Here is a 13370-nt window from a genome sequence, read left to right on the forward strand (position 1 = left end):
GCACGGGCTTTGAAGCGGCGACTGCGGCGCTCGCTGCGACCTGGCCGCGACCTAACGACGTCCGGCGTTGTCCCGATATAGCCGGCGTTGGCCGAGCCCTCCCACCGAGCCGCTCCGGCCGGACAGCGCGGAGATCGCCCCAATATAGCCGGGAGGAGCGGCCCGCGCACTCCGTCTCTCCCTCATAGCGCGGCAGCGGCCAGCGGACAGCTGCCGGCACGAGCCCGGACCGTCGCGCCGTGTTGACACGGCAAACATGGCTCTGTTGGACCGGAGGCGGACGCTGCCAACCGCGGCCGCCCGGCCGGGGGAGGTGGACACCCGCCCACCTCTATTGCGGGGCAGCAATGAGCCCTTCAGCACAAACAGTGACTTTGTACAAAAACTGCTACGTGAACTTATCTACGGAATGCGAGCGGTCATGGCGGTGCACTGGAACGGTGGGGGGGGGGGGGAGGCGGATGGCCCCAAACCAAAATCACGGAGTCTGGCCGTCCATGGCCGGCTCAAATAACCCCCTGGCGCCACAGTGTCAGGACGGCGCGCACCACCGCAACGTACCTGCCACTTTAAGCGTCGCGTTGTGGCTGCGGGCGCGGCCAACCTCGTTCCGCGCCACGCACCAGTAGACGCCCGCGTCGTTCTCCTTCTTGTTCTGCTGCACGGTGAGGAAGAAGAGCGCACCCTCGGGCAGCGTGACCCGGTGCGCCGAGCCGGGCTTCAGTTCGCGGCCATCCTTGTACCACGAGATGTCGGGCTGCGGCCGACCCTGCGCCTTGCAGTTGAGGGTGACCGGGTCGTTGCGCGGCACGATCGTGTCGGAAGGGTGCTCCGTGATGCGTGGGGAACGGCTCTGACCTGCGGGCGGAGGCACGGGCGTGAGACGGTCTGTCGTCGGCGGCGGGCAGGTCGGGTGGTGATTTTGGCGGTGCCAGGTGCGCGCGCTGACAAACGTGACACATGCGGTGTTGTAATGGACACTTGCCCCGCCAGCGTTACCATCACGTCCTTATTAGCACACATCACTGTCCAGCAGTAAATTAGCTTAACAAACATTCGTGCAGAATCCCTCAGTGTCGATCTCGTTCTGCTTCGTTGGGAGTCAACCACCGAAACTCGTGCCATAAAGAACCATGTCGGTGCAATAACAGTCAAATGAAAAAGCCGCCCCACTGCTTGCACCCAGTCACGCACCGGCAATCTCCACAAACAGGGAAAAAGTCATGTTCTCCACGCACACACACACACACACACACACACACGCACACATACACACACACACACACACACACACACACACACACACACACACACACACACACACACACACACACACACACACACACACACACACACACACACACACACACACACAAAACGAGTCCTCCCTCATCCAACACATGACAGAAGTTCTTCAGACGTTTATGCTGCCACCCTCGTTGTTCACGTATCCCCACGTGAGGCAGATCGGGACCAACACGGGACGAGGGGGCCTGCTGTCGGTCAGGCCCTCCCCTCCTCTCCCGAAACGGCGCCGCCGTCGAGTTTTTGCATAGTTTACCCGGGATTGATAGGAAATCTGCGGCGTGCAGAAGCAATCGCAGCTCTGTTTGTTAGAGATATGGGCGCCACCAGGACTAATTGAGGCTACTTGAAACGCGTACTGCCGCTGTGGAAGCCGCTTATCAAACGTAAACGGGCCGCCCCGACAGCGGGTGTCGGGTGTTGTGTCACCGGCCGTCCTGACAGCGGATGTCGGGTGCTGGGTCACCGGCTGTCCCGACAGCGGGTGTCGGGTGCTGTGTCACCGGCTGTCCTGACAGCGGATGTCGGGTGCTGGGTCACCGGCCGTCCTGACAGCGGATGTCGGGTGCCGGGCCACCCCGACAGCGGGTGTCAAGTGCTGGGCCACACCGGCAGCAGGTATCGGGTGCCAGGCCGCCACGCCCCGGGAGCGGGTGTCGGTATTGGGTGCTGGGCCGCGTCGACAGCGGGTGTCGGGTGCTGGGCCACCGGCCGCCCCGACAGCGGGTGTTGGGTGCCGGGCTGCCTCAACAGCGGGTGTCGGGTGCCGGGCCGTCTCGGCAGCGGGTGTCGGGTGCCAGGCCGGCTGGACTGCGATGTAGAGCGGTGGGAATGCCAGCCGTTGGGCTCAAATGGCCGGCTCAGATGGAGAAGGGTGCTCTACCTCCTGACAGGTCCTTTTAGGTTGATCGGAAGCCGTAACAAAAGGTGAAAGTGCCCGAGCATTTGGTTCATAATAGCGGAGGCGGAACAGGCTAATGGGCTGGAGGCCCTGAGGAAGCTCGCATGGCACGACATGGCCTTCAGACCAGGGCAGAAGGGACACTTTGATTTCGAGCAGAAAATGGTACTGCACGCCCTCGGATTGGCGCCCGGCCAAAATCGCTAAGAAATTCGTGCGACGCAGGCCCACGAATCGAAGTGGCATCAACGACAACAAAAACAGGGAGCGACATCCCGACCGTTCACAGCTTTCACAGCATCACCCGTTCGTCCCATCAAACCTGCCGTATACAAACACGGTGAGCTGCGCGGCGCCGCCAAGAGCCGCTGCATCCTGCAGCGCCGGCGACGGGGGACAGCTGCACGGCCGATCGCCGCTATCTTTGGCAAACAGCGGTCGGCGCGGCCCGCGACGCCCGTGGCGCGAGGGCGACACTTCCACTCGTCACGTGCCCGCCCCACCTGCCCCTGGGCCGCCGCCGCCAAACACGCTATCTCCGACCGGGCAAACAGCGCGCCGCCGGGGGCGACACCCGGGCCGGCTGGAGCGGGGACGGACTCGACCCCGGGGACGCCGGCCTGCCCGGACGCCCTCCAGGCACGAGGACGGTGTCAGCCGCTATGCCGCACTGAGATCGAGTGAGGTGAGGTGTCGCCCGATGGGCGGTGAGAACCTCGCGATAGAAACATCGCGGTCGGCTGCCGGGTTCCGTAACCTTGCCGAGACGCGAGGCAGACATGAGCTCGGCGGGAGACGCCGCTCCTGGCTCTGTGTGTTGTTCGAAGCGGAGCTCGGCAACAAGCCCTGCTGTGAGAAGAGCACGCCTCCGGCAGGGAGCCGCGCTAACGGGCCTCTCCGCCCGCCAGCCGTGTTTGGACTGATCATGATGCCACAGGTCGCCCCAGGGCAACAGCAAGCCGCGAAAACGGTCCCGATTCGCGAGCCTTTGGTGTGGCGACTGCAATGCCGATGTATATTTTGTGATGTGTTTCATCCTGGCAGCTTTCAAACACACATTGCGAACAAAGCCGCACGATGCACCATACACGATGTACAAAGACTCCTGATTTAGGCGAAGGCAGTGACACCCTGCACAAACACCGGCTTCCAGCAGTCACTGACGTCGCCCAAACCGCCAGAGGCCACCCGGCTCGCTGCCCGATCCGATCGGCTCAGCTCCTCCTTCTCCTCCTCCTCCTCCTCCTCCTCCTCCTCCTCGTTCTCCTCCTCGTTCTCGTTCTCGTTCTCGTTCTCGTTCTCGTTCTCGTTCTCGGTCTCCTCCTCCTCTACCTCGTCCTCGTCCTCCTCGTCCTTATCCTCTCCTCGTCCTCCTCCTCCTGCTCCTCCTCCTTTGGCCGCCGCCAGTGTTTGGCACCGATGGCCAGGCCTGAGCCGGGCGTACCAATATCCGGCCCACGCCGAGGACGGCGGCAATCTCCCGCTTCCGGCCGGCTGAAAAAGCTGGCGACGGCGCCGTAAAACGCCGGCCGAAGCGCACACGGGGCGGCAGAGCGGCCTCAACGCGAACAGGCTGGCTGGGAAGACCTGCTACTCCAGGTTAGTGCGCTGCTGTTCCACGCTAACGTCTGCGCATGCTTTTCGCTTTATACATCCTTTGAATGTGCCATACTTGTCTTGCATTCAGGATCATTTTCTCCCCATGCTGCTCTTCTAAAGTGTACTGCCAACAAAATTGGTCAAGTTGCTATCGATGCTATTTTCCATCCAATAGGTTTATATTGGACGGCTAGTCTGTCCTGACGTCACCAGGGATCTGACTCTTGCGAGACGATGTCAGTGAGACGATGAGCTGCCACAGGGGGTTTTCTACGCGCCCTCCTTCCGCCGTCAGCTCCGGACCAGCGCGGCCTTGATGTCTGTACATGATGTCTGTGCGACGTCCTCGCCTCCACGACAGCGTGCGGCATTCCCCGGGCGCCGGAGCCTTCCTCGCCAGTCGGGCCAGCTCGCAGCCCGACGGAGGGTGCGGGGGCCGCCAGTGCGCGCGTCCAGCACGCACGCCGATGGCTCAAACGTGTCACCGCACGCGGGGGCACACGCTCGCGGCGGGCCCGCACCGAACCATCAGGCACGCGGACATGTCGGCGGGGAGGACTGCGTGCGAGGTACAGTGGCCAGCCGCACGATCTGGTGCAGGCGGGTCGGCTATTCAGCGGACTGTGTCACGTATTGACCGCCGGCAGCAGGATGCCGGGCTGCGAAACACTGCAGTGATCGCTTTATCTGATTTTGATGGCTGAGTAGACCGTGGAAACCCGGCTAGAGTCACATCTTCATACCGACTGGTCAGTGAAAGACGGCGTTGCTTCGCCTGAAATGCTGCCGGATATCTCAAGCTGTCCGAACGCCAGGTAAGTGTGTTCCATATCACAAGAAGGCAGATGACTGTCGCTAAGCACGCTCTGATGAAGCCTTCGACAGAGAAACGAGCTGGCGTTTGGAGTCTCGAATGCAGCAGCCCCGCCAGATGGCGAGATATGCAGGACGGGCTCCGCGCTGTCATTGCACGGACGCCGGCCGTTGCCAAAGCCGTGCGTGGCTCCACCGGCGCCGGCGTCACAGCGCTGACACGGCGCAACACCCGTCCGACTGCCAGCTAAGCCTTTGACTCAATACGCAAAGTGCGGGCGCGCCGCCGCAAGGACGGCAGGTGCGTTATCAAAACGATCGCACCGGGCCAGGAGAAAGTGCATCGCGGCGCACACGGTGTCCAAACCGTCGCCGGAGGCGGTTTTCGGCATTAATCCACGGTGGTGCGCGGCGGTGGATTGTGAAGACGTGTCTTCAGGACATGTCGTGCCGCGTGGGCCTCCGGCGCGGTGCTGGCCGGCTGCAGCGTCAGCTGGGCGGTGCGCGCCTGCAGACGATTCCGGCAGATGGCGTGTTCTCCGTCAGTGTTCCCTCAGCCAGGTGAAGGATAACACAGGCGAGCGACGCATTAATTCGCCGCCTCAATTCAGACTGGCCTCTGCCATTGCCTGGCGCCGAGCAGGGTCTGGCGCCCTGCCAAAAACGGCCAGCGGTCCTTCCGCTTTGTGAAAGGCGCTCAACCGGAAGCGGGCCCCAAGCTGCGATGCGTCTTGTCGAGTTACATCCATCTCAAAAGACGGAGAGCCACACAGAAAGCGTCGATGCTTTGAGGCGGTCTCTTTGGTATTTTTCTCGCTTCGATTTTCCCGATCAAGGTCACAAACAAAGTGATTTCACGTGTCCAGCAGCTGTAAACACGGCGTGAACCTGAATGCTTCATCAGAGCGGCCGTAAATCAGAGAACTTCACCCACTTCTTCGATGGTTATCACGGCTGGCCGGATGAAATGTGGATGGTGCCCATCAATACCTGCCTCATCGAATAAAACGCAGCCACTGATGGCGATCCTTATCACGGCTCGCCAAGGGTCCCGCGCCATAACTCAGGCGTTTATAACTGGGTGGTCGGCGCCCCGGAAAGACCACTCCTTTCATACCGCCGTAATCGATGATCTCATTCGAACGACGGCGTCTTGTCGCGCTCTTTGCCCGATAGCAGTAGGAATTTCGAGCGGACAACAGCTGCCAAGGCCAGCGAGCATCGACCGCAGCGGCCGCCGCCGGCACAGCAGCCGCCATCCTCCCACGCCAGCCGAGCCCGCCGCACTCCCAGCCTTCCGAGCCCGCCGCGCTCCCAGCCAGCCGGGCCCGCGCTCCCAGCCAGCCGAGCCCGCGCTCCCAGCCAGCCGAGCCCGCCGCGCTCCCAGCCAGCCGAGCCCGCCGCGCTCCCAGCCAGCCGAGCCCGCCGCGCTCCCAGCCAGCCGAGCCCGCGCTCCCAGCCAGCCGAGCCCGCCGCGCTCCCAGCCAGCCGAGCCCGCCGCGCTCCCAGCCAGCCGAGCCCGCCGCGCTCCCAGCCAGCCGAGCCCGCGCTCCCAGCCAGCCGGGCCCGCGCTCCCAGCCAGCCGAGCCCGCGCTCCCAGCCAACCGGGCCCACGCCAGCAGTTGCGTGCGGGAACGCGTGGAAATTGGCCGCGCTCAGAGCGCCCGCCGTCGCGAACCTGGCCGCCACACCGGCCGGCCGGAGTGTCGCTGCCGCGCGAACAAACGCCGCCTGGCACCGCCGGGCCGCCGGAGACCCGCGACGGACAGGCCGGCGGAGTGCCAGCACCTATTTCGGCCCGCATTGCACGCAACGAGCCGCGCTGCAGCCACTTAGAGGGGCGGCCGCCGCCGCGAGCGGCTTGGTTGCGAAATGGCGCCGGCGGCGCCGGCCGGCCGGGAGCTGACGGCCAGGTTTTGACGTGGAGGTCGGCCCGACGAAGCTGCGCCGTGTTTCGGTGGGGGCGCGGGGCGGGCGCGATCGGGGCGCGGTCTGGGTGCGGTCGGGGTGCGGTCGGGCTGTGTGCACAGTCTGTGATCGGAGTGGCGCCAGCGACGCTCCCGTCCCGGTGGCGTGACCGCGGCGGTGGCGGGCGGCCGCGCCGTTTAATGTTTATCCAGCGATTACCCCGCTATCTGGTCGGCGTGTTTACTCCCGGCTCCGGTGATGGATCCCGGATGTGGTGTCTGTCGGTCTGGGGAGTGACTCCTGCCAGGGAGCAGTGTGTCTGCACACAGAGGACGGTGCTGGTTCATAAAGTTTGGGTTAAGTGGTGAAACCTACGACGAAGGAACGGCGGAAGGTGTTTTCGACACTCTCCCATGGGGATCCAATTGAAAACGTTCGTTGACACTCCTGGGGAACAGCGAAATGTTGTTTAATCACTCAGGCCAAAATCGTCGTTCCTAGATCGTCAACTGATGACTGTTTATGGGCTTGAACCCCTGAGCTCTTTGGTTATCTACATTTTCTATAGATAGCCGGGGGCGTAGCGGAGTCAGCAGTCGTTGCCCGACAGTTTGCGTTCGCCCGCCACAGCCGTCAGCCACCCAAGTCTCAACAATCTTAGCCTCTGGCCCAACCGTTGATGATCGTCGGCGGTCTCGAACGTCAGCGTTGTCTGCGCCGACTGTCGACAGTCATTGCGCCGTATATTTGTCCGAGCCGTCGTCGGCCGAGCCCGCAACCGTCCGTGGTCAGCAGACGACGGCCACCGGCTTCGACAGCCTTTGGCCACCGCTCCGCACGCTTGGCATCCCAAGCCGGTGGCCAGCGGCGGCCGGCAGCCACAGAGCCGGCCAGCATCGAAGTCGACGGCCAGCTATCGTCGAAGCCGACGGCCGGCCAGCGTCGGAATCGACACCGCGCCAGCGTCGACGGACGCGCCGACAATGCGGCGCGGGCACGGCGGGCGGCCATCGCTCCCGCCGGCGTCCACATGCATCTCCCCGGCTGACAGGCCGTCGGGCCGACATGCCGGCAGGATGGCTCTGTTCGAGGCGGCCGGACGACGACGAGGCCCGGCCCGCCGGAGCAGACCGCCAGACGTCCGACTGCCGCAGCCGATCCGCGCCCGGCCTCCGGGCCGGCCCGGCGGGCTTCTCTCAGATGAAAACTTTCGCCAGCGCGGCTTTCCGAGGAAAAGCGCGTCCTGATTACGAGGCTCTTCCGGGAAAGCATCGCACGCTGTATGCTGTGGCCAGCGTGTTAATCTTATGCTATGAATGTGGGGACCGCATGGTCCACGTTACAGAATCCAATATTGAGTAGCCCACGTGCGGACACGAAAACACGAATGCATATAGACACGGCAATTTCGTCCAGCAAATAGCCCCAGTTCAAAGCCGGTGAGCAGGCATCGCTTCTGCAACCACACAGTAATAATTTAAAAACGGCCTGACCGCCAATGACCTCAAGCAAATGCTTAACAACGTGCCAGGGAGGCACAGATGGCGTTCACTGCCCAGTCCGACTGGCGCCGGGTGCGCAGCTCACAGCCATCGAGTGGCTGAGTCGCTGCAGCAGCGTCCCGTCGTAAGCCCCGACGCCGGTATGCGCTCATCGCGCCGCATTAGGCACTGCCGCGCCGCATTACACGTCGCTGCGCCGCGGCTGACATCGCGGCGACGCAGGCACGCAGACGATCTCTGGTCGCTCAGCCGGGGTGCAGGCGACCCGCCGGCGGCTCCCGGCTCGGAAGGGACTCCAGACCGCTGGTACCTCCCGACTAGGAGGGGACTCCAGATCCGGTGGCGGCTCCCGGCTAGGAGGGGACTCCAGACCCGCCGGTGACTCCCGACACAGAGGGGACGCATATAGTAGCTCTCGATTCGGAGAGGACTCAAGACCCTCCAGTAACTCCCTTCTTAGAGGTGACTCCCGACTCGGAGGGCTTCCCAAGTCGGAGGTGACTCCCGTCTCGAATCCCTGTTGACTCCCGACTCGGAGGCAGCGCGGGTGAGATGCAGTGCACCTGCCCCCAGCGAAAGCCCAGCGACAGGTCGCGGCTCCTCACCGGCGCCACGTCGCGCTGCGTGGCCGGCCGAGCGTCGCCCAGATCCCCCGGGGAGATATGACGAGCAGCCCGGACCGGCCATCAGATGAGTCGGAGAGGGGGCTGCTGCACCATTCGTCAAAGGAAGTGGGTTAGCGGCCGGCCGGGCGGCGGCGCCCGTTGCCGGGGTGATCGCGCCATTGATCGGGGGCCGTCGACTGATTCGCCCACGTGCGGCCGGGTTTGGGGTGACAGTTGACGGTGGGTGAGCGGGCGATCAATCAGCGCCACGATTGAGACCTCGCCCAGCAAGCGGCCGCCGACGAAAGCGGGCCGAGGTCGACACCGCGCATGGCGTGGGTGTGAATGCCGTGGTGGGACCGCGGGCGGCTGGGAGCGTTCGGCTGGGAGGGCGGTGCGAATGGCGGCAACACGCATGATACTGGCACGGGAAGACTACCAGAGTGGACAACACGCATCATACTGACAAGGGAGGACAATCAGAGTGAGCAACACGCATGATACTGGCACGGGAAGACTACCAGAGTGGACAACACGCATCATACTGACAAGGGAGGACATCCAGAGTGGAGAACACGCATGATACTGGCACGGGAAGACTACCATGGTGCTATGCTCGAAAGGGAAGCCCTGACAATTCCACTTCAACGGCCGCGTGAATCGCAAACGGCTTTGGTTAGAAAAGGCGAACATCCAAACCTCTAAATACATTCTGGGTTACAGCTGGAAGAGAGTGTCAGGTGTGATGGAATAGGTACCTCCTGGTAGTAAATAACAGCGATCGACTGGCAAACCTCCCTGAGACTAGCGATACGCAAATTTCATAAGTGGCGAGCATGGTGGTTCGTGAAATTCCTGTGCTGGGGACATTTGACGACGATGAGTTACACACAGGATATTCTACGCTTCTTTTCCCTTTATGCGGCAAACCACGCCTGCTGTTCTAACAACCAGCGCGGGAGCCAACGTCATAAGATTTTGTTTTCCACAAGGCTGTCATTCCCAGCTATGAGGAGGAACAGTGTGTGAGGTCAGCACCGCAACAAGGAGGATCGTGCCGTGGATGTCTGACACTACTTAGACGTTTGCACTACTTTGATCGCTGTTTTTTCTTCACGATCGTTAAGAAATCATGAAATGAAAAATGAAACAGCTAAAACTAAACAAAGAGAGCAGCTGCGCCCGGATAAGATCGCAGCAAGAGGCCAAATAAAACGGACAAGACGCCGGGTATTGCCAGTGATATGACACCCACAAGTCTGTGATTTCTGCGGGCCGAGTGTTCCACCGAAACGTGGTCCGCAGCTGGGTAGGTGAGCGGTCATTAGCGAAAAGCGCTGTCCCAGCGGGGCGGCGGGCGAGGGGGGGGGGAGGGGCAATGTTTTATACTTAGCTCAGCCGTTCTCACATGCAATGTTCTCTAAATAAGTGCCTCTGGGAGTTTTGGTCGCAGGGGTCATTCGCGAATGTGATTCAAACGATGAGCTTTTACGGCAAGTCATCAGGTAAACAAATGGCCGCAATACCGGAGTCGCTATCGACGTCGGATTTTACCGGCCGACTTGCAGCAAGAAGCAATGAACCACAAAGTTAGACACAGACGGTCAATGAGACGTATTCACACACACAGTTCAGGAACGGTCCTCGTTTTAACTTTAGGATTTACCATCAACTGTCCCAGACACATACCTAATTGCAGAGCTGAACTCCTGAACTTCCTGGGTGAAAAGGTCGCAGTAATGGTACGATAAATATAGCTACACATAAGTTATAATACGATAATGCCCAGGCCAAAGCGGTTAAAAGCACACCAGTGACGGGCTTTCTCATGCAGTTACGGCAATCACTGCAGCATAAACTTACCGCGGCGACCATTGGCAGCTGCCCCGGCATTAAATATGTGTGCACAATGCATCTGTCACCTCGCCGCCACTAAATTAGCTGCGGGGTGCCGGCAGAACAGCTCGAGAGCATGCGATACCGCCTCGACCATCGACCCTGGTCACAACAAGTCCGCGTACCTTCGACGTTCGATGCGTGCCGATGGTGAACGGCTGCAGGAGGAGGGGGGGGGGGGAGGGGGGCAGTGCGGCTGGCACTGGTGCAGATGCTGACAGAAAATTGTTCTTCTAAGCCGGGCCGCCAGAGGGTAGCAGATAGCTATATTTGGGGCCACGCGTGTTAGCATAAGCGACCCAGATTACATTTAGTAACTATTAGTAACACTCCAGTGCGAAGTAAGCACTGGAGACTTGGCCTCTGGAATGCAGTAACGAGAACATACAACATTTGCTGTGACCCGCTGAATTCCACGGACGTTTTGACGTGCAGGGCTCGTGCATGAGAATGGATTCCCTACGTAGCACGCCCACGACTGCAAGGCATGCCGCCTCCCACGGCGTGCGACGTGCCGGAGAACTGCAATATTATTCTAGACAGGAAACAATGTCCTCGAGACGCCTGGACACGGGCGGTTTCACCGATTTGTCCCAGAATTGCAGCGCGGGAAGGGAGAGAGTGCACTTCCTGCGCTCTCCGCCAGCCGCGCGCATATGCCCATCTGTCAAGCACGTGCGTGTGCCAGCGCTGGAGCCAGTGCTCCAACCATAATTGATGAGGGCCGATGAGACCTTCGACGTCGTACCATTTGGGTTGGTTTCGTTTTCATTCAACGCTATTTTTCTTTGAAATTGTTGGAAAGGTTTACGCAGCACACACTCCTTGAGTGTGTCGCCATCAAACCATTCAAAGATCGTGACAGGAGCTGATATACATGTCTGCAGATCATATAACCACGAGCACTAGAGGACGGACAAAGGAGGAACAAGACGCAGCACATCAAGCCTCTTAGCAGTGCCCTAAATCGCCAGAAAAACCCATCCCACGAATAAATTGATGTCTCTGCCCGGCTCCCATGTGCCACTGCATAAACATCAAGCAAAAACGCCGTGAACACTGAGGACAGTACAGGTTTTTTGCCGGCGCGCCGGCCCGGCCCAGGGTCATGTCAGCACTGGACACTAACCAGCGCCGTGGCAGCGTCGCTGCATCACATCGGCCAGAGGTAGCCGGCGCAGGCGCGCGGTCGCCGCGTGATCCATCACGCCGCCGCCGGGCCGTCGGGGCCGGGCCGCGCGGAGGACCGCCGAAGCGTCGCGCGGCTCGTCGTCACGGCCCACCGGCCGCCAATGGACGCCTTTCCGCGCGCGTCGCGTCAACGCGTCGCACAATGCCGCCCGGCCGGTCGCGCCGAGTTTCGCCAATCAATCACGACCCGGGAATATTCCCCAAAGCGTGCGCGTCGCGACGGTGGCGACCGCCGAGCCGGGCGGCGGCGCGGCGCGCTATTTCTGGCGGGAGCCGTCGCCGGCTGGGCGGCGTGCACGCGGGTGACGTGCGCGTCGCCCGTCACGCGGCCCGTCACGTCCGCGGCGGCCGGCGTTTGGTCAGTTTCAGCCGTCGGGCTGAGTGACGGGCTCGGACCGCCTGTCGGCGGCACGGTCCGGACCGCGTCACGAGACGTCCGAGTCGAGCACCGATGCGGTGTCGGGCGGCGGCGCCGAGGCTCCGGGCGGAGACGGTCTGCCCTGCCCAGCAGGCTGGTCGATCCTCAGGCTGACGGGGTGCGGACCGAGCACGTGGACCGGCCGCACTGCCGCGGATCAAGAGCTCGCCTGTGCAGGACATCGCCGCTCTGGGCAGAGACGGATGATTGGCGATGTTACCAGGGAGAGGTGCCCGCACCAACTCGACGTTGGAAGCGTCCTCGCCATCACTGCGTTATAATGCATGGTTGTCTGCATTACATAGGTTAAACACGTCTGGCTCATCTGTTAAACTAAGCCATGCGCTGCATGTAAACCTAGCTTACTGGGGCGGCAAGCAGTGCTGGTGGGTTCGAATTGCAGTCTGTGTATAATTGCTTAATCCGTCTAGCTCTCGTATGAACGCAATTGTAAACATTCTACTACAGCTTTATCTTCTTGGGTGCAGAGGTCGCAAACGCCGGCATAAAAACACCACAATTCCCGAGAACGACGCGCAATAACGACCTCAGCAGTGCTTCGCATCTCGTTCTTGCAAGAACGAGATGCATCAAAATTGCTATTCCAAGCAGCGCCCGGATACTACAGGATCCGCTTGCTTATGCTGAATACGGCACGCAGGCCCTGTCTTTAACCGGACCTCGAGCCACGACACGAGACCGAACCGCCCTCGACTCATTCAGGGCCTATCTGTCGCACCTATGACGTCACAATCAACCTGACACCGTGACACCCAACGGAAACGTAAGTTAGCCCACGCTCGGGGGCCGATAAACATTTTGGCTGGCTTATTGCAGGCAACGTCCATGGGGCCGACAACGAGTTTTTAGAACGTTGGAGGGACGGAAGGCTCAGAATCTACGCCAGGCTGGATTACGCGCCCTACGTGACATCAGTCGCTGATATATCAACATCTTAATCAATCGCTATCATCAGGCTCTGTAACCAAGGCTTGACGCCAGCTTGGCGGGCCTCATCCAGTTTCATAGCAATGCCTCCAAAGCGCGGTGCACTGCAGCTATCCTTATCGCCGGAGCTGACGACACCCCTACACCAAAGGAACGCGACCCACCGCCGCCTGAGCGGCCGGCGCCACCCACAGACGTCGTCACCGCCGGGGCTTGCCCGACAGAGCCTGCCTATGCCGGGCGCGCCGAGCCCCGGCGGCGGTCCGGCACGGAGCGCGACGGTC

General features: G+C 61.3%; 1 protein-coding gene across 1 annotated transcript in view; it reads right to left on the minus strand.

The window, feature by feature from the left end:
- The window catches only part of LOC119093223 (roundabout homolog 1-like), a 65450-nt gene that overhangs the window by 26427 nt on the left and 25653 nt on the right, over window positions 1-13370 (minus strand). The window contains 1 exon segment of the mRNA XM_037216138.1: window positions 562-858. Within this exon segment, the coding sequence (XP_037072033.1) occupies window positions 562-858 (297 nt within the window).

Source organism: Pollicipes pollicipes, unplaced genomic scaffold (genome assembly GCF_011947565.3).
Source record: "Pollicipes pollicipes isolate AB1234 unplaced genomic scaffold, Ppol_2.1 Scaffold_4002;HRSCAF=4701_pilon_pilon_pilon, whole genome shotgun sequence".
Lineage (NCBI taxonomy): Eukaryota > Metazoa > Arthropoda > Thecostraca > Pollicipedomorpha > Pollicipedidae > Pollicipes > Pollicipes pollicipes.